The sequence below is a fragment of the Chenopodium album genome, chromosome 18 (genome assembly GCF_948465745.1).
Source record: "Chenopodium album chromosome 18, dcCheAlbu1.1, whole genome shotgun sequence".
NCBI lineage: Eukaryota > Viridiplantae > Streptophyta > Magnoliopsida > Caryophyllales > Amaranthaceae > Chenopodium > Chenopodium album.
The window spans coordinates 48,112,192-48,137,503 of record NC_137851.1 but is presented as its reverse complement, the minus strand read 5'-3'; the positions used below and the strand labels follow the sequence as shown (position 1 = coordinate 48,137,503).

The 25,312-nt window shown below is 33.7% G+C and overlaps 2 protein-coding genes across 2 annotated transcripts; both read right to left on the bottom strand.

Moving 5' to 3' along the window:
* Window positions 1-965: 965 nt before the first annotated feature.
* Window positions 966-13,267, bottom strand: LOC145590988 (glycerol-3-phosphate dehydrogenase SDP6, mitochondrial-like). Its single transcript, XM_081647376.1, has 6 exons — window positions 12,860-13,267; window positions 9,059-9,532; window positions 7,554-7,885; window positions 4,270-4,430; window positions 2,056-2,311; window positions 966-1,587 (listed from the first exon to the last, which is right to left on the bottom strand). The coding sequence occupies exons 1-6, from the start codon at window positions 13,215-13,217 to the stop codon at window positions 1,288-1,290; spliced, it is 1,881 nt and encodes a 626-aa protein (XP_081503502.1). The 5' UTR covers window positions 13,218-13,267; the 3' UTR covers window positions 966-1,287.
* Window positions 13,268-17,653: 4,386 nt separating this feature from the next.
* LOC145590987 (alcohol dehydrogenase-like 7) lies at window positions 17,654-22,568 on the bottom strand. Its single transcript, XM_081647375.1, has 10 exons — window positions 22,425-22,568; window positions 22,116-22,252; window positions 21,895-21,941; window positions 19,748-20,073; window positions 19,299-19,381; window positions 19,130-19,205; window positions 18,928-18,992; window positions 18,657-18,752; window positions 18,092-18,256; window positions 17,654-17,987 (listed from the first exon to the last, which is right to left on the bottom strand). Exons 1-10 carry the CDS (start codon window positions 22,465-22,467, stop codon window positions 17,862-17,864), a joined length of 1,164 nt encoding a protein of 387 aa, XP_081503501.1. The 5' UTR covers window positions 22,468-22,568; the 3' UTR covers window positions 17,654-17,861.
* Window positions 22,569-25,312: the final 2,744 nt, after the last annotated feature.

The following is a 25,312-nucleotide window of genomic DNA, read 5'->3' as shown; positions in this document are numbered from 1 at the left end:
ATTCGAAATAAATTTCGGTTTTTCATTTTCAAATTCAATCCGATCCGAATTACTTACCTAATCCAATCCAATCCGATCCAATCCATATTATAATTCAGTTATTTGGATCCAATCCGAAAATCCAAATTAAAATATGTTGCTAATTTTTTTGGGCCTAATACGATTATAAAAATAAAATTGCTATAATAAAATTTCAATTCTTAAAAGTATAGTAGTATATGATTTATACAAGTATTGAAAACATAGTTTACATGATTAAAATTATTATAATCATAAACATAGTTTAACATGATTAATATTAACAATATTTTTTTTGTAAAACAACGTTTTCATAATTCGGTTATTTCGGTTTTTTGGATCCGAACAAGGTCAATCTGATCCGATCAGAAAATCCGAATTTTCAAAAAAATTCAATCCGATCCGATTTAAAGTTTAGATCCGATCCGAATTGATAATTCAGTTTGAATTGGATTGGATTTCGGTTTTTATACAAATAATGGACACCCCTAAGTCTAAGTCTGCACAAGTAACTTGTTCCACATTGAGACAATTCCAAAAATCGACAAGCATATCTTCCCGCAATTTTTCTTGGCATTATAGAATATAGTTTCCAGAAATAGTACAATTTCCATCTGAGATGATTTTTGGCGCAAAGCACTACAATCCTACCTGAGTTTCTTTTCGCTGTCTGCTGGTGCTGGGCCACCATGATATTGTATCGACAATTAAAGGACAACATAATAGCATGAATGAAGGCAATAACGAAATTTACATCAGCACAAAGGAAACAGTCTAAAATACCTATCCATGTACGCCCCATATACTACGAGTATCAAATTCATCACTAACAGTATAAGCTAACGGAGTACACGACTCAAAAGATCAAGATGACTGGGGTCAAACGCCAGCTTACTTTAGCAGCACTCAGACCCCCTGCCCCCCGCCCCCCACCCCCCAGAAAAAAAGAAAAAAAAAACGACATTATTTGGGATGAGAATTGTAATCTCAGGCTACTATCTAAGGTCAGAAAAGATGCATTTGACTGCTACAAGTAAAAAATGCATTTACAGTTTTATGTGTGGTTTAGACTTTACAGAATCCGGTAATATAGTATGGGATTATGTTTCATTATTTGTAAAAGGGTCAACTTCTGGCCCTATGGAAGACTTGGAGAAGAACCAATCTTGACCAAAAGATGCAGGGCAATGCCAAGAATTTTGCCAATAGTTAGAAATTCTTGAGTACTTCTGTAATCCAAAAAGTAAATCCAAGATAAAAATAGGTATCCTACTCATGTTTACCGTCATGAAACTGAGCATTTTTTGATGATTTGAAGGTCTCCAGGAATTCCTTAGCCTTCTTAAACTCATCATTCTTTCTCGATTTATCCCAATTATGTTCTGCTGCTAGTATTTCAATGACGCGGGGCAGAGCTCGACTAGCTGCATCAGTGTCCAGAAAAGCAAGCCGACATCTCCGAGCAATAAAATCAGTCGCAGCCTCACAATACTCATATCGAGCACAGTAAGCTACTTCTGCTTCAAGAAAAGGGTATCCGTGGGCAAGGCGCTTGCCCAAACCTTCATTCTGATGATAAAAGAAAAAAAATAAGTACCTCACATCTAAAGTAACCAATAAATTTAGCTAAATTTCTGGATACAAGTTGACAACTGGAAAACTTTGAGGAGACATATAACCAGATAGTACAGGTTACATGGTGCACACCCCCCCAATAAAACAAGTATATTCCTAAATGAGTAAAAGTTATCAAACTGTTGACGGTCTCTCAGCCTCTGTTTGGTTTAGCTTATTTTGTTTAAAATTGAGGAAAATGATATAGCCCAAGGGCTGCATATAAGAAGCTTAAAAATAAAAAAGGAATTTTTTTTTTTATAATAAAAAAAATATTTATTACAATGATCACGTGTGTTTTTGTCATGAATTCCCAAATAATTATACCAATTTATGAAATCCATTTGATGCTTAGATTCACGGCAAAAATTAGAAAGAAGAAATCAAGTAAATGACAAAACATAGGGTGATCAAAGCTTTAACCTGAGCTATTGAAGCCACCCGCTCAGCCAATGTACCATATGCTTGCGATAAATGCTTTGCTACAGCAGTGTCCATGACACCAGGAACGATTCTTCCATCAGACGTCTTCTTCATTCGGACATACTGTTGAGCAATAACAGTAAAATTGGCAGGATCCCAACCATGGCCACCAGTAAGTATCAAGTTGTGAGTCATGCATTCATTGGCTTTAAGATTTCCGGCCTTAATTGCAGCATCAACAGCATCTTCAGCCATGCTAAAACAACCATAACAACAAATTTAAGAAGAGCTAGAGAGTACAAAGCAGTTTATGCTTAAAACCAGACAAGGGTGAGGCCATGTAGAGCCCAATCATACGTGAAGAAGAGAATAATACATTTTATGAAACAAAAAAAAAAATTCAAATTGATGGTTTTAGAAGTATTCTTTCTATAATAATATAAGTAATCCTATCACAACACGAGTGAGTTATAATAAAGGATACTTAGATTATTTTATAAAAATAACATGTTTCATTAACAGAATTGATATGTTTCAAGCCAATTTTGACAAACAACTGACGCAAGGAAAAAAAAAAAAAGGAAATGAGTCACAGTTACATAAAGGACCAAGCAGGAGGAAGTGATTTTTATCAAAGTGTCGTAATGGAGTTTCATAGAGCGGCAAATTCAAATCCGTTCAGAACAGTGATGGTAAGTCGATTTTTGATTCCATGGCTACAGTACTCTTCATTTCACTTATAGTTGTTGAATTCTTGGCATAGGTATGGGAATTCGTTTACAATTCATTTAAAGCCAAAAACATGTAAAGCTTTGATAAAGAATTAAGTAATAGAGTTTGATACCAAGGCATATATACATATTTCAGTTTTGTATCCAGAGAACATTTGGCAAAGAGACTTAGCAAGCCACATCTTTACCCAAGCATATAACAAAATCTAAATCTACTCAGAAGTACAAGAAAAGGTTACTCCCTCTGTATGACACAGTTTTACTTTTTTTTTTTTACTAATCATATTGTTGGTGTGAGTGTGTGACTCATAATCGATATCTCTATGCACAAAGAAGTACAGGCACACTCAAACGCAGAAAATGAGGCAGTGGTGAAATAGCTAGAGCCTAGAGGAGAACAGGGTTGCGCGCAAGGGTTAAGTGTTGCACATAGAGTTGCATGCGACTTCAAGGTTTGCGCATTCTCACATGCCCCAGTTGACGGTTTTACATCTCCGTGGCATTGTTTGTTTAATGTTTCCTAATATTAGGTTTCACCTTTGATGGCTACTAGGATTATACTTGGGAAGTAATTTAGGGTTATCTTATGATAAAAAAGGAGCCATTGGGTGATCTAAGCCTTTAAGCCAATAAAGACTCCTTGTATATTCCTATTGTTTTCTCCATTACAGTGAAGAAAAAATCTCAAATCCCCCACCTTGGTGTAGGTCTAGTTGATCAAACCACGTAAATCCTTGTGTGTTATGATTATCTTCTTTACTGCTTTCTCGCTTTGATTATATCATTGATTATTGCTCTGCACAAATCGAATACAATGCCGCCTATTTCATAACACATATACTTTTGAGCAATGTATGAAAAACCATTAATATCATGTAAAATGTCTTTAAAAATTTTTAACTAATAATAATTTCATAAATGCATAAATATATATTAATGGTCAAACTTAGGGCATGTGTGCCAAGGCAGGAAAAAAATATTTTGTAAAAAAATGTTCCGTTAGATTTCTCCACTTCCACTCAATAACACCTCTTAGTAATGAAAGATTATGAAAAATAAAGACGTTTTCGAGATGGAAAAGCATGTTTATGGACATTATTGTCGTGGGACTTTCTTTAAATATTACATAAAAAAAAGATGGTCTCATGAGGCAAACCAAAAGGTGGCCTCAAGATGTTAAAAGCTGTATTTATATTTAATCGCAACAATTATGTCATGTTTTTGCTTCTTTTGTGCATCGCATAAAATATAAGTTTTACGGTGATAGGTTACATAACAACAGCATCTCACTAAAAGCATCAGAACACAAATTCCACACCAGAAATCAGAGCTCACAAAGCATATGAATTAACTCAAAATCACAAATATTGCCCATATCAAAGACTTGGAATAAAAATCCACAGCGATACGGATATTTAAGAGTCTTAGATAAAAAATGAAAATTGAAGAGCAAAATTTTACCAACACACAACAAATAAAATACCTTCTATATGTGGTCCATTTTCCACCGGTTATGGTAACCAAACCAGGGAAATCTTCACAAACAACATGATCACGAGATATGCTTTCTGTGTTCTTGGCTCTTGGATCAATAGCCAACGGGCGAATGCCACTCCATGCAGAAAGAACATCGGTTCGGCGTACCTATTCCAAACAAGCAGAAAAACAGAATAACTAAAACTTTTTTTTTTTTTTTTTTTTGCCATCACCAGCTGGTCCAACTCCAAGAATCTAGAAACTATCCTAAGAATGATATCTATGTCATGGGCAGGTAGTAGAAACTATAACTATAACATAAAAATGGAAAAAAGCTTCTATATTAAGATATCAAACAGAATAACTACATATAAGAGTAAATAAGGTGAATCATGTGTTTAAAAGCAGCTTAACTATCCTATCCACCAACAACAAAGTTTAAAGACTTCAAAGATACAGAGGTGGGTCAGATTAGAACTGGTTATTGGGTAGGGTAGCCCAATGATAATAGGGCCAAGGCCAAACATAAAAAGCTTTTAATGGACAGGGCCTTTAATGAACATGGCCCTTATTGGGTAGGGTCATTATACGGCCAAACTATTTATGCATTTTAATAAATAAAGAAAAAAGATAATGTAAAATATATTACATACATAGATAATTTCAAATTCCTATATACTTAATAATGGCCTTGTCTAGTTTAATAGTTTGTTGGACTGCCCATTATCAACCTCTTATTGACCCACGACCTGCATTTGCCCGACTTATTATTGGCCCTATGAAATTAGACCCTCATTAACCCGCACCGACCCTGACGTGACCCGCCCCACCCAATGACCAGGTCTAGTCGGGAATATATTGATCCTTATAGAATATCCTTTAACTTTGCTGCCAATTTGATCATCTTAAACATAAGATCAAAATCAACCAAAAGAGTATCATTCTAGAATTTACACTAATGCTTTGTTTGGATAGAAGGAGATGGAAGGAAAAGAAAGGAAGAGAAAGGGAGGGGGACAAACTCTCTTGTTTGGGTAAAGGATTGGGGGAAGGAAGAGAAAGGAGAGGGAGGGATCCATTTTCCCCCTCTCTTTAATAAGCATAATCCCTCCAAAATTGGTGAGATTTGGAGGGAAAATGGAGCTCACCTCCCCCTCCCTTTCTTTTCCATTCCCTTCCCCTTCTTTCCCTCCCCTTTCTTTCCTTCCTTACTTGCTATCCAAACAAAGTGTAATGGCTAAAATATAACCATATGTATAAGTTATGAAATGTTGGGCTAAACATATGGATAAAATATATGGTCTACCTTTAGGAATTTACACTAATGCTTCTTCATCCAACTCAATTCAGGTAATTAAGCATACTCCAATTGTACAGGAAAAATAGTCACATTGTCCCAACTCCCAACCTTCCATGATTAACAAAAAGACACAATGCTACTAATTGACCAATTAAAATTGTTAAGGGTCTGTCCTATTTGACTCATTTAGTATGAACTTATTTTATTGGAACTTATTTTGTTTAGACTAATCAGAACTCAACAAAAATTGTTACAACTTTTATTTACATCAATAGTTGTAAATCTTGTAATTGAATTTTTTGATAATTGATCGGTTATAACAACAAAAATGCAGCTCTTTGTTACAATTATAAAATTTGGAATTTCAATTTAATTGGATCTGACAACCAATTTCTTAATTATTACATTCTAATAAATCTAATTACCAATTTGATAAAATAGCAACTTGATAAAATATGGAATGTTGTTTATATGTATAAAATATGATAAGATTGATAACTAAATTTTTAGTAGATTCCCTCCATTTTTATGTTTGTCCCATTTGATTTTTGCACTGATTTAATGCAATGTTGTAATTAAAAATAACTCAAGCTACATATGATAAAAAAATATATATACATATATAAAATTTTACTACGTATATATTACAAATCGAGATGTATCTAACAAATTCCCACATGACTTTTTATTTGAATTAGAAAAAAAAAAAGTTTAACTTATTAGATTCTATTTTCCATGAAGTCTCTCAAGATTCCAAATGGGACAAACGTTTGGAAACTAAGGTAGTACATAATATTATATAAACATGTTTTGTTAAGATTTATCTTAATTAAATTTTGTCTAAACTTATTTGTTCGATAAATTAACATACCTTATTTTGTTTGAATTAATCTAACCTTACTTTATTTGAAATAACTCAAATTTATTGCAAGTTGTCTATGATATATCATAAACTCCACTATTCTTATTCATACAAAATAGTCATATATATTATTATGCATCATCATTAGTTTTCTAATGTTTCTAATGAAATCTTTTAGTCAACATATAATCAAATCAGTACATCTTTGAATATAAATTTGTTGTTATAATTATTTTCCAATTTTGGATTTCAGTGGACTAAAGCAATGACTCAGGTTTGTTATTTTCTGCCTAATCAATTGCACTTCAGACCAAAAACTTATGCAAAAATAGCATACTATAGATTAATGTTTGTCTTATTTGAAATCTTGATAGATTCCATGAAAGATGAAATCTAACAATTTAACATTTTTTTATACTTCCAAACATGGTCATGTGAGATCTTGGTATATTCATCTCGATATTTAGTCTTTAAATATGAATTTATTATATATTTTTTAGTATATAACTTGAGACATTTTAATTACAATATTGCATTGCAAACTGTGCTACAAGAAAAAAGAACAAAAAAAAAAAAAAAAAAAAAGGATAAAGTTGTACTAAGCCTAAAAAAGGAATCTATCATATAGGTAAAGTTATCTACATCTAACCTAGTCCCACTACCCCAAAACCTCACTTTAATAGAATCCTTGTGGGTAATTGGGATAATCATTGGCACGGCATTGTGTTGCATCACCTAGGTGCGTGTTTCAGACATGCCTACAGTAATGGACAGGAGGACCCCAATTAGTGTTTGAAAAAGCGTGCCTGAGGTAGTGAGGTGCAAGGAGTTAGGGGTCATGCGCCTTTAATAATCTAGCATCTAGGCAAAGCGGTTTCAATGAAGCGAAAGGCATACAACAGAGGTGTGCCTAACGCGTAGGGAACTCCAAATCACCATGGTGCTCCTAGAGCTTTTTTATACATTTGACCCCAATCAATGTAGCAACTCAATTTTCTTACAGCACAATTCACTATTGGTGTGTTAACACTTCACGCTGAACATGCGGTGATATAAACGCGCAGTAATCAAAAGGCTAACCCTATTAGACTAGCTCTAGAAACATGTGTACAGATACAATGACGCTAACCTTGATGCAGAGGTAATCAGTGAGAGCGTCCAATATGAATTGAATCTCATCCTCATGTGGTTCTGGCAGCATTGTGATGGCAGTATTAGAATCTGTAGTCCCTGCTAATGTCCTTCCCAGCCATGGAAGCATGAATACAACACGTCCATCCTTAGTTTTTGGAACAATTAACCCCATCCCTTCTGGAGAGTAGTAGTCAGGGAGAACAATATGTACTCCGCTGCTAGGAGATATCATTGGTGGCGCAGCCTTATCAGCCAGTTTCCGAACAAAGTCACAAAAAGGCCCAGCAGCATTTACCACAACTTTAGCATATGTATCAAACTCCTCACCTGATTAACTAGCATGTAAGAATAATACCAGAAACAGTTTATATGCATTATTAACAAAGTAAATACATATATGCACTACAAAATGAGAATATATAGAACTATTCAGGTTTTTCCATACAAAGTGAAATTCATTGGAGATGTAATAGCCTCACAAGAAGTAAATGTGAATGTCGGAAGGATTAGCTATTGCAGTCTTTAGGGGGTTACATCTAAAGTTCCAAGGCCTAGAGCCCTAGAGTCATATGACTCATATCCTATTTTAATCACTGTCCTTCGTGATTCCCTACAAACCAGAGATGTCACCCAAAACAATGTACCTTAACCCATCAAATCTACCACTTCCTCAATCCTATCCATGAATACAAACAGAACCTCCAACAATTTCCACTTTCTGGTCATTTTATTTTCAATAGCACCTCCCCAGTCCTTGCAGCCTGCTGGAAACCTTATAAGCAGCATACTCCTCTAACCCTTCTTCTACCATTGACAACAACCCTCAAACCTGATCTCCTTTACAAAATGTACATTCTAATGTGCGCAAAGGTGGCACACGCACATAACCTACACATAAAAAAGAGAAGGGGGGACATTCTAATGTGTACAGGCGGCACAGACACAAAGCCTATACAAAAAAAAAAATAAAATAAAATAAAAGAGGAGGGATTATGAAAGTGAAGAGATAAAAATCACAGGCAAGTGGAGAAAGAGCCAATCACAGCAGTGACCAGTAAAAAGTGTGCTGGGACCATAAAGAAACATTAATTAGTCTTATGCAATTTTTCAAGTAAGATTGTAAGGAGATAGAGATAATGCTTTGATAAGAAAGGACAATTGCATAGGGATTAGAAGCCTCAAATTGATAGAGTACAATCATTTACTAGTAAAAAGAGTTTGTACACTAAACATTAATAGCTTTGTTGACTAAAACTATCCAACAAAAAATTACATCTCAAGGAATTACTTCTTTTCATGCCCACAGTACCAAATAAAATAGAGAGATGGAAAAGGCATGAAAGATAAGCTGGTTTTACCAATCTGGACAGAATTCAATCAAAAGATGAAATTCTAAAATCATGAAGAGGATACTATACAACAGTTAAATTTAATCAAAACAGACTTCTGTGCAACTTTAGATAGTTTTGGAAACATGTGAATAGAATCTATCATACATACCAGAGAGATTGTCATGTATTCTTGCACCAATTATCCGCCCATCAGCTTCATCCTTAAGTAATGAAACAACTTCAGCATGATTTAGCACAGAGGCACCAGCTAATGCTGCTGTGCATGCCAAACCAACATTAAGTCGAGAGTCATTCATCTGCCCATCATAATACACTACAGTGCCCTTCAAACTTCTATCATTTCCCATTCTTGTAAGAGTGGGAAAGAGCTCAATAGACTGTTGTGCTGAGTAATATCTTGATAGATGTAGCAATCTTGCCCCTGCAACTAGATCGTATAGTTTCAATCCTGCCCAGTAGTATACCACTTCAAACCATCCAAAGCATGGGGTCATGCATGGCAAAGAGTGGCACAGATGTGGAGCATTATCTATCAGCTGTTTGCGTTCCTTAAGTGCATGGAAGACAAGTTTCAGTTGCCCATAATCAACATTGAATACAGCTTTCTCAAGGTAGCGTACACCTAAGAATAGTTTGACACAAGTATGCAATAAGTATAACAATCACTGCTATGCAAAGAAGAAGAGAATATTTTAAACTTAGAAAAATGAACAATATGTACGCCGCCTTTTACCCTTTCTTCTATAAATTCCCATCAAAAGAAAAAGTTCAAACTAAGGGCCCACCCAGAAATTCCTTCATACCAAGAATTAAATAATTTATTTCTTTGTTAAGAAAAGGTATATATTAACCAACCAAGAAAAATATTGCAGCAAAACAAGAAGCAATCCCTGCAGAATAACCCAAAGACATAAATTTTGTTAAATCTACCAAATACATCCTTAAACCGGCTGCCTGCTAGAATTCAGGTCAGTTCCTTAGCTAAGTTAATTATTTAGACAATTTATGCGATTATTAATGAACAAATGTAAGAATTAGAAGAATTAGAAGGTTGGATATAACTAGTATTGATCAGATAAGTCAAGCTAATTACAAGTAACCCCACTTCAAGGGGTGGATTCCTCCCAGTACAATTCTATTACTAAAATCAGCAAGCCTTTCCATACATGCACCTTCTCCTATTTATAGCATCAGATTCTCCACTTTCTTGGCAATCAGAGCTCACAACTTCTATGAGTAATTTCATCACAAAAGACCTTCCTAGCACAAGGAACATACGATGCATATAAATATAGTCATCAACTAAAGATGCAATGTGATGTCAACTTGCTTTTCTCTTCTCGCACTTGCTTTTAAGCTGACTCAGAAGTCTGCTAATTTGACAGCAGATTGTCATTTGGATAATGATTGTTTACCAAGGTGAATTATCTGACAGGTCTACCAATTCAACTTCTGATCCTTAAAAATGCTTTCTTTCATCAAAGGAGAGAAAAGAACTTCAGCAAGGGATGGCTCTAGTATTTGTATTTCTGATAAAATAATTCCCAGCCAAGTGATGGCACAACTCTCAAAAACATTTCACAATGTTTTGAAACCTTAAGAGGTTTATATAAACAGCTAAGAATTTATTTGGATACCCGTATGATAAAATGGAGTGTGAACTGCAAGGTAGATAAGCTAGCCACAATCAAATTCCAGGAGATTTAATTTTCAGAAACACTCATCATTAAGCTAACCCTTCTAATTGCTGTCAGATGTGATGAATATATATATTTTTAAGACACTTACTCTCCCTACAAAAACAAATTTTCCTTCAGTCTTCAAACACCACCAAGATTAATTAAATCAGAAAAAATATTCCACCACAAAACATTCTATGAGTACAAATCCAAATTTTCTTAACATAGCATGGACAATTCTGGACCTAAGAAGGTCGTGTAGAGCACATAAATCTCTTGCACATGTTCATGAGCTGATTTTTTTATTACCCAAAGCTCAGGATCAGCCACTTCTCACTGAAGCAATCTTGTTCAGTTTCATTGGCTGCCACCAAACGTAAAAACTTCATAGCTCAGGTAAAGTATTGACTGATCCATATCAAGTTGATGCAATACTGAAAGAGCTATACACCGCAAGTGGCGTTTCTAAAAGCTAACAGGCTAGACTCATATAAAAAGGTTACACTTAAAAGCATTGTATATTTGTATAGACGACTATAGAGTACAGACTTTGAAAATATTGATTTCACCACCAATAAACATGCCACAAGCAGATGTCTCATTACCTTAGCAGCTTCAAGAGGCTAGCCAAGATTTCAACTAAAATTATACATCATAATTCTTCATGGCGAATTGAGACACAAATTGTTTGTACATACCAAAAGATGAGATTGTGAGAATAACCCAGAGAAATGACATCTACAGGCTCTCGAGATCTGTGTATCTATTCTAAACTAGCCTTGAGGATATTGTAACCAGGCAAGTTGAGGGATTCAAAATTCAGCGTTTTGCAGAGTCCAAAAATTGACCACTTTTTTTAATAACATTTGGGGTGGTTAAAAATATAAATAAAATTAATTAGCACTCAAACAACATTTGCATAATTTTTTTTAGTAGAAATAGACCGCGAGGATAACAATACAAATATCAGTAAAAGTTTATTGATACCATATTTAACACAATTAATGCAGCTCAATGACAAAAGGAAAGGTATAAGGCTATAAGCACTTGATCAGGTAATCCTGATGTTCATATAGTAGGCAAAGTAATTTACAAAAAAGTAATAGACCAAGTTTAACCTAAAAAAATCAGTGTTAATGTCAGTTCATGCTTCCTAGGCAACCTCATCTTCATGCATTCCATCATATTCTAATCTATGTGGCAGAAATTGCAAGGTATGGTATTATATGGGCATGTTGTCCTCTTTCAAGGAGGTCTACTGCAGGCTATATCATCTAGTTTCAAAAGTATCTAATTGTGGGAACTTCAAGCAACTAGTTTTTAGCCAATTACTCCCTATACATAATCAAACAATATAGCAATGCTGGGGGAGAGAGGGGGGTGTATGACATCATCACACCTTCCAGCTTCAGAGGGGGAAGGGTGTTGGAGATAGCAGAGCAGCCTCAACCAGCACAAACAATGCGCATATATAGATATTATGTATTTATCTCATTACTGCATCCTTAAAAAAAAGGCTGAAAGAAAGGCTGAAAGATCTTCTACTGCAAGCTTTTACCCAAATAATAAATCATTATTCCCATTGATATATAGCAGTCAACAAATAATTAATCGCCTTTACTTCATATCTTGATAAATACCCTCTTCAACTTACCACTGACTAAAGGAAAGAGTATGGATATAGCCTAAGTATTTCGAGGGATCTTTCACTAAGCTCCTGTCATATATGAGAAACTAGGACAACGCAACAACCATTTCTCCATCGAGGGAATACTAAACGGAGAGCATTGAATTCTGATCATTTTCCTACCGCCTAATATACTACCACAATCATTCAAAGTACCACGAAAAGGGTCCATAACCATCCAAAGCACAACTACGAAAATGTACAACCATAACCATTTGAGAAACCACCGCGCCTATCAAAAACATCACATACCCATGTTTTCTACCTGGCCGTATCGAAATCAATTAAAACAACCCGAAAGTTACCACCTATTTCTCCCTGTAACGACGGGGCATTACATTTACAAACACCATTATAAATACCGACCACCCGAAAGTGTCGATCACAACCGAAAGAACACAATCAGTCAAACCATAATTCAACACACCAACAAAATTGAACAAATTAAAATTCCAATGCAAGTACAGAATACATAAAATCATAGATTACAAAACGCCCAACAAATTTGACCAAATCAAACACAATAAAATCAAAAAATAAATAAACAATTAAAAGCAAGCAAATAAAAATCAATTAAACAAACCTCCATGAATTAATTTAGTAGACCTAGAAGAAGTTCCAGAAGCGAAATCCTCCCTCTCAACAACCCCAACACGAAGACCTCTAGTAGCAGCATCAAGCGCGACACCGCACCCGGTAGCACCACCGCCAATCACGAGCACATCCAACGGTTTGTAGGCGGTGGAACCGGACAACGCCGACATTTGAGCCCGTCGAGGCGGAACGACGGCGTTTGCGTCGGAAACTTTGGCCAGAATTTCGGGTCCCACCGTAGTTCCGAGGTCATTTCTGGAAGAAGAGACTGTTAATGTGATTGTTGCGGCGGAGGATGCGGCGGCGATGGCGGCGATACGGCGGAGACGGAACGCCGTTGAAGCCATTGATGATGAAAATGGAGGAGAGAGAAAGTGTGGTAGGAGAGAGAAAGTGATGGAGGTGGAAGAAAATTGATGTGAAATTTTAGATTTATTTTTTTAATTGGGTTTTTTGGGGATTGATTTGACGATTTTGCCCTTGTGATGGTGAGAAATTGAGAGTTTGAATGAGGGTGTTTTGGTAATTGTAGAAGCTGTAATTATACAGTCAGCAAAAAGGAAGGGCGAGTATATTAATTCCAGTATTGAATATTAAGGCGCAGGTCCACCAGTCATGCTTAAAAATTTGAATAGAAAAGAATTGAATGGGATTAGGCCACGTGTGTAGCTAGTTTCGTAACTTGCCTATCAATTTATTATCCAGGCCGCGGATCATGGATTCATTGAATAAAAAAACATTGTTGTAATTAGAGGTGTCAAACTGACTCGCCTCAAAAAAAAAAAAAAAAAAAAAAAAAAAATCTCCTAGTGTTTGAAAAAGAATATATTTTTATTTGACAAAATAATATGTTTGTATTTGATAAAGAAAATGACATTACAATGAACATAAAGTCTTTATAAGGGAATATGATAGTATATTAAATAGGGGTGTCAAAAACTTACCCGACCCGAAAGGTTTACTTGAAACCGAATTGTTTTCGAACTGGTAGGACCCGGATATTTTTTATCCGAATCCAATCTAAAGTCGACTCGACGTTATCTCGAAACCGACTCCACCTGATAATTTATGATCCAAACCCAATTTGGAATCGACTCATATTTAACTGAAACCAATAAGACCCGATAATATAAGGTTTGAATTCGATCTAGCCCGAAATGAAATCTACCTGAAACCATTTAGACCCGAATAAATACCACTTTTTACCCGACCTTTAATTATCCGATTTGAAACTTCCCATGACCCAATTAAAATCGACCCGAAATCACTCATAATTCAATTAAACCCAACTTGTTTCTAAACATAACTTTTTGTTCTATCTTGAAATCAAATTCTTTACCACTGGTACATTCGTGGTAGAGAATGTTTGATGGCTCAACCTTGGAATCATATCCTTACATTTGAGTTACGTTGTTTGATGAAGTTTTTCTAGAGTCAACATTCAAGTTGTGAATTGTAGAATTTGTAGAGAGAACAAAGAAGAGAGTCATAGAAAGGAATGATAATTGATACTCCGTATGAATGAGATACCACAAAAGTAAAGCAAAGCAATAAGAATATGTTTGAATCGAGTCAACATTATAGGAACGGCACATTGATCGATATAATAGTGAATTAATCCATGATTTTAGTACTCTAAAGTCAAAATATCCCATATTATCATTATATACCTAAATAATGTAGCTAATTAGATAAGTGGATACAACAATATCATTTATTCGAGTACCACAATTCACATGGAAGCAATCCACTTGCAAAGTTGACTCGTATATGATCCGGGGTGATTATTGTATACAATATGCTCGATCTTAACATGTCATATTAATGAAGTAATTTAGCAAAGAGTGTTGTACTACCTTCGTTTCATATTATTTGCAACAATTTAATATAAAGTAATAAGTTAACCCATTATTTTTGTATCGAAGCAATCACATTCAAATTTTAACCGGAATTGAATTGATTTGAACCAAGATCTAATCGAATTGGAAATGACCCGATCCAAAGTCAAATAAATTCACTTTGACCCAAATAAACCCAATAAAATCCGGATCCGACTTCATCTTAACATGATATGACTCGATTTGAATTTGACTCGACCCAATTCGATTTGTATCCGACCATACTTGAACTCAACTTTAACCCGAATCTGATGAAACTCAACCCGATTTGATTTGGTTTGTAAGATTAAAATGACCCATCATTACCCGACCCAAACATCCCGACCCGTCGTGGGTCAACCTAAACTCCATCTGGGTACCCGATTTGACACCTCTAATATTAAAGAACTTTTTTTTTTATGGTTACTCAAGTAGTTGAATTTAACATTTTTTTTATGTACATACATTAAGAACACATTTTATAGTAATATAAAGAACATATCGTTCAAATTCAAAGAACATAATGATCAAATTTAAAAAAACATATTATAAACGCATTCTTTATAAATGTCTATAATATTCTTTTTTCTCCCATATTCTTTAAAATATGCATAATGTTCTTTTTAATTAGAAGTACCATGTGTATGGTGCACTCGGGTGTACCATAAAAATTTCATAAGTTTATAACTGATCTAATTTGACTCCAAAATTTTGAGACTCAAATTCGATCTGTAATCAACTTAAACTCAATCGAATCCAAATTTGATCTATTCTGAACTTAATCGGGCACTAATTTGACTCGATCTGAACTCAACTTGAAATCGATTTGACCCAACTTTAACTTAAACCAAGGAGCTAATTTAAATCGACCTGAACTCAACCTGACCCAAAATTGACCCGATAAATACCCGATTCAATCTGATGTGTTCTAACCTTAACTGATATTAAAGTGACCCGATTCGGCATGCTTTCAAACCAACCATACATTTAAACAAACTATAATTTTAACCCCACTAATGATTTCAAACCAAACATAATTTTACAAAAAACTCGAACTAATATCTTATACAAATTGAATTACTCTATACTAGTATACAATAGCAAACTAACAATACTCGTAGCCTCGTAAGATTATCATACAGTTGAAGATTAATAATAACCTTTAAAAGTTTTTTTAAATTTTTTTTTTCTTTTTTTCTTTTGTGTCTATATCACCGGATGTGGCTATCATCTATTAATAGTTCATCATTTACCATCTCGATCACTTATATAGTAGGTATAATAAGTCTCTGGTAATTCGATTTTAAATTAGCTTAAAGATAAAAATGACACATGAACGGATCAAATTAGAAAACTAATATTCCATAATTATTAATAACGCGATATGAATTGAAAAATGACATATGAATGCTAATATCGACCAAGGGGCTTTTCCGACTTTCTGGAGGGATCAAGTGTCGAATTGAATGGAATCGGGATTTCCCAATAATGATGTAATAACTCAATAAATACTCTAGCTTAAAATTTACCTTATTTGAATATTGAATTTGGTCAACGACCTAATTAATATCAACCCAATAATAAGGTAATAACTCAATAAATACTCAACCTAAAAATTGACCTTATTTGAATATTGAATTTGGATTGGTCAACCCGGCCAAAATTCAGCCAAATACGAAAAGGATTTGCATTGGAATTGAACCAATACTAAATCGACCTTATTATCTTATTAATCAAATTGAACTTAACCGAACCGGAATCAACTCAACCCAAAGTTATCTGACCCAAAATTAACTCGGGCAAACCTGTTTTTAACCCAATCAAATATAAATCGATTTGAAGTTGATTTGACCCAAAATTGACCCTGACTTGATAGACCTTGACCCAACCCGAATCGAGGCGGGTCAAAAGGGTAGCCTTGACCCAAATATACCCGACCTAAACAGACACGACTCGTCGTGGGTCAATCCAAACTCCATTTGGTTACCCGAATTGACACCTCTAATTGTAATACGGGGTAACTTATTATGAAATGTTTGGATTGAGGGTAAAAACTAAGAAAAACACGATTAGATGTATTGTTGTAGGGAAATTATGTGTTTATATAAATGAAGTAAGGTAATTGTGACATGAAAAAAAATAGAGATGGAGGAATTATTACCCTCGTAATGAGAGTAATGGTTGTCCACACTCCCACTAGTGTAACACTGTTTTATTACCCCCAAGATGAAGATAATAGTCCCCTTTCTTCACTAAAACAATTTATATACACTCGGGTGCACATGCACACGAATGTATATAAAAGGTGTTGTTTCTTCACTTATCACCACACCCTTACCATATAAAACTCCTTACAATTACACCATCAGTATCTCTTCCTCCCCTATATTCACTTTCATTTTGATATGTTATTGTAATACTCTCAATCCAAGCATGCCATAACAATGATTTTTTTCAATGACAATCAATTTCCTCAATTCATTGAAAAAAAAAAAATCCAAGGTGTAATAAGTTATTTTAACAATCGTCAATAATTACCTTGTTTTAAATTCAATTTATGAAGTATAACCTTACTTTATTTTTAATTTTTGTCAAGTAATACCTTTAATTAAATTTTACTATAAAAATGGTACCTTAATGACAGATTCAGCCAAAAGTCAAGTTTCCGGCGTTTAATAAACTTTTATCTTTCCACACATTTTGGCCACAATGGAACTTGTGAGCGGAGAGTCACCTATATTGTATAATAGGGAATTCAAATCATCTGTACATTAATTGATTTAATTCTACCCTCTTCTCGTTCAATGGAGTGCATCACACGCGATGGGGAAAATTTGAAATAAAGTCAAACATTTAGTGCATTAGAAGCAAATTTTGGGTACAAGAAAACAAGTTGCACAGTCTCATACTCCATAAAAATTTTTGAACTTTTTACTTGTAAAGCAGAAGCACATATTGCACTGTCTCATTAGGGAAATTTCACAAGCTCAAGATTGAAGACAAATTAAACTAGACAAATTAAACTACTCATCGTTATACATAGAGAAAAAAGGTTCTACATGTCATTATAGTATTAGGGTCACTATGTAGAAATTTCATTTGATTTTCGAAAGCTTATGCCTCAATTTTATCCATCCATAACACACATCGAAGACACTTCCCCTCGATGAGCAACTCGAAGGCCTTGTTGATTTCCTCGAATTTCATCTCATGTGTTACAAAGTCATCCAGTCGCAGTTTCTATTACAATAAGTTAATATGTCAAATTTGTAAGATGATGTAGCAATTTATCTACATTTGATAGGTAGGAATAGCAAAAATTTTAAAAAAATTGTGTGCATTACCTTATCCAAGTACCACTTAACTAGAGTGGAAATGTCAGTTTTGGCTTTGATACCTCCAAATAGTGAACCTGTAAGGATTTTGCCGTTGTGTAGCACGTCGTGAGAGCTAAGACTCAATTTTGAGTTAGGCTTATCGACTCCTAGGACCACCGTCTTCCCCCAACCCTGGCACATTCAAGGTAAAAGCGTTAGCCTTCCATTTATGACATCAACTCACGCTTGAAGAAAAGGACCAAGTGATCAACAACCAGATCACAACAATTACTATAGTCGAATTGGACTTATTTAAGGCTAAGTGGCATACATGTTAGACACCTAACATTCAGTTTAATACTCGTAAATTAGAAGGTGAGTGCGTTTTTTTTTCCCTCTCTTTGGGCCCTACTTCAATATTATGTTTACTTATTTTAGTGAAAAAATATTTCATTGAAATTATAGTGTGTTAAGTACCTAACATGTTAGATGTTTAAAGTTTATATTGTTACAATAGTTCGGTAAAACTTGCTTAGTCGAACCTAAAACCTATTATAAATCTCCCATTATTAGGTTGAACAGAGAGAAGAACCTTTCTGCAGCAAGCAAAAGCTTCTTCCACTAACGACGACATACCCACACACTCGAAGCAGAAGTCTGCACCCCCATCTGTCATCTCGTTAATAACCTGTTCAGTATAACAGCATGTCAGAAACCACATTTCACACAAAGTCTATTTAGGCAAACATTAGAGTAGTTAGACTTATAACAGATAAATGAATTAAGAGTCTGAACGAAGAAAGAACAATCAGAAAATATGTAAACATCAGCTAGCAGGTGAAAAGAAAGGATTGAAACCGTGCCTCACTGACAGATTTAGTTTCATCCTCCTTAGGATTAACAAAATGTGTAAGTCCAAATTTCTTTCCTGCAGTAAAAAAGCATGATGAAAACGAGACAACATTTATAAGATCATCTCATTAAATCAACTTCAGATACAGATAAATAACAGAAATGCAGGGTAGATGCGAAACAAACATGTAACACGAAAGAGGGAAAGGTTACCTGTTTCAAATTTGGAAGGATTTACATCTACACCAATGATTTTAGTAGCTCCACAAAGTCTTGCTCCCTCTGCAACCTTCATAAGAACAACAAGACCACAAGATTAAGTCCTGCCTCAACCCTTGGTTTGTCGTAAATTAGAAGCAAATAACTGAATTAAGTTACATACCGCTAATCCGATTGCACCTAGGCCAAATATAGCAACTGTAGAGCCTTCATCAACTTGTGCCGTTTTCCAAGCAGCACCCACCCCTGCAGGTAAAATTTTCTGTCAGAAGTTTCAAGTTGGGCGTGTATGTTTTAGGCTCATAAAGCACGCGATTCCAAAGCTCATAAAACTCCCTTTAAAGTATAATGAATTAAGCTTATAAGGTCTAAGACTCAAAGTCAAGTAATGGTAAAAAAAACCTATGTTACTCAGACTCAAGTACTTGTTACCAAGTTGGACTTAGCTATAATATGAAAATATCATGTTTATGGTCCTAATTGAAGTGTCAATTAAGTGCCTATACAAATATCGACATGTATGTCAAGGAATGAATATGGTATACAAAGTAAAATGAAGAATTTGAGTAGTAAAGTATATAATTAAGGTATAAACACATTGACCAAGATTACCTGTGGAAACTCCACAACTGAGAAGGCAAGCCCTGTTAGGCGGAATTCGTGGATCAACCTTGGTTACATGAGCAATATCGACAACCGTATACTCAGTGAAACTCGAGACATGCAAAGAATGGTACAAGAAGTCTCCCTTAGAATCTGTAAATCTACTAGTTTCATCTCTTGGCATCATAGACGACAACTTAAATGGCAGCGTCGTACATAGATTGCTCTTCTTTGATTTACAGTCAGTACATTCTCCACAATTTGCCAAAAATACAGGCATAACAAAATCTCCTTCAGCAAATTCTTCGACACCTTCACCTACGCTCTCCACGATCCTATAGTGCCAGTGCCAGTGCCAAAAACCAAGTGTTAATAGCCAATTTTCAGACTCAGAATACAGTTATCTTACTAAATTTTCTAGGCATTTTCTGTGAAATGAAACTTCATGCATGGCGTTACAACTTCTCACTAGTTACATCAAATCAAACAACCAATTATATTTTGTGGCGTCCCAAAATAATAAGCCACTTTGAGATTGTAGCTCAGTTAAATTTTCTTACTTCCGTTTTTACTCTAAATAATTCAGTCCTCTCTAAGAATTCCACACATAGAAATTTATTTAAATCAGTTCTTTAAAACATAAGAAACAAGATATCAGCTAGCACAATTTAATTATAGGAATTAAGGGACAATGAAACGAAGGGAGTAATACAACATTTTACCATTCTACCAATAGTAGTAGACAAATACTTGTATTTAAGACCTAGCTATATGAGTATGTGCATTTGATATAAATTAATTTTGTTTGACGTAGTAACGTGATACACTTATTACACATTACGCAGCAGCAACATGGGTCACAAACTCACATGTTAAATAAGACAAGCTATGCCAATTATATTTATGGGTACTCAGTTATTTTAACAAAAAATGATAGGCGCAGACCTAACAATTGGATACTCCCTATATGGTATATCATTCATTCATTACTCTTATTTAACTTAATTTGGAAAATTTTGGGGCATGATTCCCACAACTTTAGCTTGAATATTGCAAACACACCAATTGTGAATTCTTTCCCTAGCAACTCCTATCATCTACGTAATGTGAATCTATAATTAAACTTTAATAAAATTCATTGACACATAAATATATCTTGTTTAACTTATTAATTCAAAGATTACCATTATTAAACTTTAATGAAATTAATTGACGTAAACATGTCTTGTTTTTTGAATTTATAATATTACGGAGTAACATTAATTTGATAAGAAATTATATAAAAAAAAATGATTTTAGTTTATACATTTTCCTTATTCGTTGATATGTAGAAATTTTATAAATTATTGATTTAATGAATAATGATTTTCCAACTTTAGATTTGTTGTAATATAAAAAGAAAATTTATTGTTATTAATAGTTAATGAAATATGTGTGCATACTTATACTTGAAAATGATAATTTAAGTTATGATAAGATTTAATAACGACTGTAATAAAAAGAAAACTTTGGAAAGTAAATTTAGGCGGGAAATCATTTTACCACAAAATGACATGTGTCATCTGAAATTCGCCTTTAGTATAGGTTTATTGATGATTGATTGATTGATTGATGATGATTATTGATTGATTGATTTCTTTATGCATGTTATAGATGACTAACTCAACCAGGTTAAGTTGATGGTTGAAGTTAAAGACAGGTTTATACAGTCTATAATACCCTCTTGGCCTCTTATATGAGAGTGGGCTTAAGATGTCAAGCAGCTTAGATCTATATATACCCTAGGTGAAATAATTTTCACTTAAAGAGGGGTAGATGAGATTTGAACTTAGACATTTTACGACCCTATCACTTCGTAGCACCGTAGTAGGAAAAAGAACTTCGTATAGATCAAACATGTGACTTTACCCCTACTAGCCAAGACCAATAGATGCAGCCAAACATAAAATTCATATGACTTACCACTTCTTTGCATGTTCTTATTCAAGTGGTTTACAAAATGACCTTTTTCTCCCAACACCCCTCTATGTTCTTCCCCACCCATTTATGTCACCATCCAAAAAAAAAAAAAAAAAGGTAAAATAAAAGAAATCTAGTACGGAGTAAAAATTATTGGCAAATAATGAGTGAACAGAAGAAAAAGTGAAGAAAATTACCCAACAGCTTCATGACCTAAAATTCTTGGAAAAAATCCTGGAGGATCCTTCAAATAAAAAACAATCATATAATCAACGATCATAATAATATATAAACACTCGTGTTATTAATATTTAAGTCAACGCTTATTAGTATGCGTCAACCTTTTCATGTACATAATTGAAATGCGATAACAAAAAATTTAAAACATAAAAAAATGGGAGTAGGAAATAATATGTACTTTCAAGCTCCATAAGGTAAGATCACTGTGACAAAGAGAAGTACACAGAATTTTAATGCGAACTTCATTTGATTTTGGTGCTGCAACTGTCACTTCCTCTATCACTAACGGCTTCCCTGCTTCCCTGGCAACCGCAGCTGCACCGTTTCAATCATTCACAACCATAAACGACGAGTTTAATTAATAATAAGATAGTAGAGCGTGGTTGATTAATTAACTATAAATCGAAAATTTATTACTTAATTAATTAGTAATAGTGCATAGTATTATTTTGAGAATGATTTTTTTGGTATATATGATTTTACATACCTTTGCAAAGAATGGGCTTCCCAATTGATGATGAAGATGGCATGATTGATGTTTTTTAAATTCCAATTTTTTTTTTGGGGGGGTTAATTGTTTGAGGCTTTGGATTGTTATGTTGATTCTAAGATCTCTTGCTTGGTTTCTTTCAAGGAAGGAGAGCATTTATAGTATGATGGGGGCCGTGGGGCCGTCTGAACATGATACAGCTTAGCATAAATTAATACGTTATGGTTACCTTGTCTTAGTAATAATGCCCAAATTAAATTAGTGCATTCAAGATTGATTGTGTTAATTATTCACGAACGGAATGAGTAATAATTTTCAAGGTTGAATTTTGATAAGAGCTGATACACATGCAACCATTGTATGTGAAATTTTTTCCGTGGAGGCGGATGCACCATGCTCCGTGCATCTGGTTTTCTTTTAAAAAAAGGCGGAATGAACATATAGTTGTTTAGTAAAGAACATGTAGTTATTTTGTAAAGAACATATAGCTATTTTATAAAGAATGTCACATATAGTTGTTTTGTAATGAACATATAGTTGTTTTGTAAAGAACATATAGCTATTTTGTAAAAAAAACATCGAGCTTTATGTTCTTTATATATATATATATCTAATGAACATCCATAATATTAATAAAGAACATGATAATATAATGTAATAATAAATATTATTTTTATTCAACAAAAAAAAAAAAAAAGAAAGAACACAATAGTATTTTTAAAGAACATCTAGCTTTGCAATCTTTAAATGAATTATTTGTTCCATAACTGAAGAGTTTTGGTAATTATTTCACGATCTCAATTTAGAAATTTGTATATTTTTTCTCATTTTAATTTCACTTGTTTGAATTATTTAGAGAGAGGAATAAAATTCTTAGAGAGAGAAATAGAAAATTTATAGAGAAAAAGAAATTCTAATGATAGAAGACGATGGCTGCGCATATATATAGATCGAGTTTCGTGGTGCTTTTGATCATTGTTTTGTTAATAGAGTGATTGTTAATGAAGGTGAATATTTGGATTTGTTAATCAAAGATTGAAGGTATTTGAATGAAATTTTGTATATATTTTTCATTAATTGTGTTATTTTAGATTTGAATTAGAATATTTTGTAATCATAAAATTCATTGTTTATTTTCCTTTATGAAATTTGATGAATCTGGATGTTGAATTTGAGAATTATGTGACAAAGGTTGAAATGATGTTCTTTATAAGATAGTGTTATGTTAAATGTTATTAATAGCTCTATGTTCTTTTTTATATCTCTCATGTTCTTTTATTATATTTTTCATGTTCGTTTAAAATAGACGCTTAGAAATTATCACGTTCATTACATTTTAATAATATGTTCTTTTCACTTTAGATATATGTTCTTTAATCTTTACAATTCTATAACATGTTCTTTTCATTTTAGCTCAATGTTCTTTACATCTCTATGCAATGTTCTTTCCGTTTTCTTTTGAACAGATGTACCATGCGCATGGTACATCCGTCTCCACAAACCACTAATTGCCATTTTATGTTGTCCCTACATACAACACTATTAGAAATTTGACCTATCATCAAAAGAAGGGAGAAAACTAGAAGTCAAATATAAATTGAATTCAAATGGAACTTGAGCCCATATTTCTAACCAATAAGAAGATGACAAATTAAAGTTGTAAGTAGTATTAAATACAACAATTGTATGTGTAGCCTTTACCAATTTATATAGTTAGTTTTATTGAAAAAGATATACTCTGTACTTTTTTTTTTCTTTGAAAAATACTCCGGACTTCATATTGTCTATGATCAATTTCGCAAACAAATACGCAAAATGGTTAGTCAATTGTAAGGGTTACTCATGGTTAATCTATAAGTAATAAAATACACGGAGTAGTTATACGTAAAACATAATAAATTTTTTTCTTCTCAATCTTAACTATTTTGACATTTAATTATGTAATCCATATTCTAACTACTTTTTTCGTTCGTATAGGCGTTCTCTTCATGAGGAAGGTATAAGAAACTACGTACTACTCTCAAGGTGGGACAAAAATTACGGAGTGCTTCTTTTATCTTTGTCTTGCCATAACAAACTCTCACGGATCAAACCCAATCCAATAGGTTGACCCTCTAAAAAGGGAAGTGTGTTATGTTTGTGAGATTCTCTATTCAAACTTTTCCATTAAACCAAAACTTGGTAAAAAAGGAATGAAAATTACATCATACAGAGTATGGTTGTTCAATCTTTTACGAGTACTCTTTTAATTAACATTAAATCGAAAATATAAACATGAAAGTCCATTTTTATAATAAAATGAACCCTTCAAATATGAAATATCATATTCATAGGATAAAACAACTAGTGGAATAATATAACTTCAAATCACTAGACAACTAGTCATGACTCTCATAGAGTCAACTATTGCTTGTCTCATCGTCTCCAATGGTCCTATACATCATTACAACGTGTTATACCAAAAAAGTCATTTTATCTTAAACCCAAACTTTAAAGATTTTATTTTTAATAACTGACGAATATAATTGACTAGCACGTTGAAGATGATATATACCAAATGCGTTAGTTTTCAATTCGGGTCAATAGATTGGGTTCGGATGGGGGGTTTGGGCTAGTCGTATTTGAATCATGCTAAAATTATTATGTCGATACAAATTAAATTAAAATTTTGAGTTAGATCACTATCCTTTTAAGTTGGATTGAGTTTAATTGGTTCGGATTAGTTTTTTTGACACCTATTGTGAGTCTCGTCTCTTGTGATAGCCGGTGGACAAACTATTCTATTTCTATATATCGCACAAAACTACAAATATATTGTTATCTAAATGAAAGGCTTTGATCTGGCTGTTTGATTTAGTGACTGTCGTCTATTATGTTTGGTCTTA

Coding starts and splice junctions, on each gene's coding strand:
- LOC145590988 (XM_081647376.1), bottom strand. CDS start 13,217: ATGGCTTCAACGGCGTTCCGTCTCCGCCGTATCGCCGCCATCGCCGCC. Junction 9,533..12,859: donor TACTAAATTAATTCATGGAG/GTTTGTTTAATT, acceptor AACTATTCTTAG/GTGTACGCTACCTTGAGAAA. Junction 1,588..2,055: donor GGGTGGCTTCAATAGCTCAG/GTTAAAGCTTTG, acceptor TTTTATCATCAG/AATGAAGGTTTGGGCAAGCG.
- LOC145590987 (XM_081647375.1), bottom strand. CDS start 22,467: ATGCCATCTTCATCATCAATTGGGAAGCCCATTCTTTGCAAAG. Junction 22,253..22,424: donor GAAGCCCATTCTTTGCAAAG/GTATGTAAAATC, acceptor GAAACGGTGCAG/CTGCGGTTGCCAGGGAAGCA. Junction 18,257..18,656: donor CTTTTGCTTGCTGCAGAAAG/GTTCTTCTCTCT, acceptor TGAATGTGCCAG/GGTTGGGGGAAGACGGTGGT.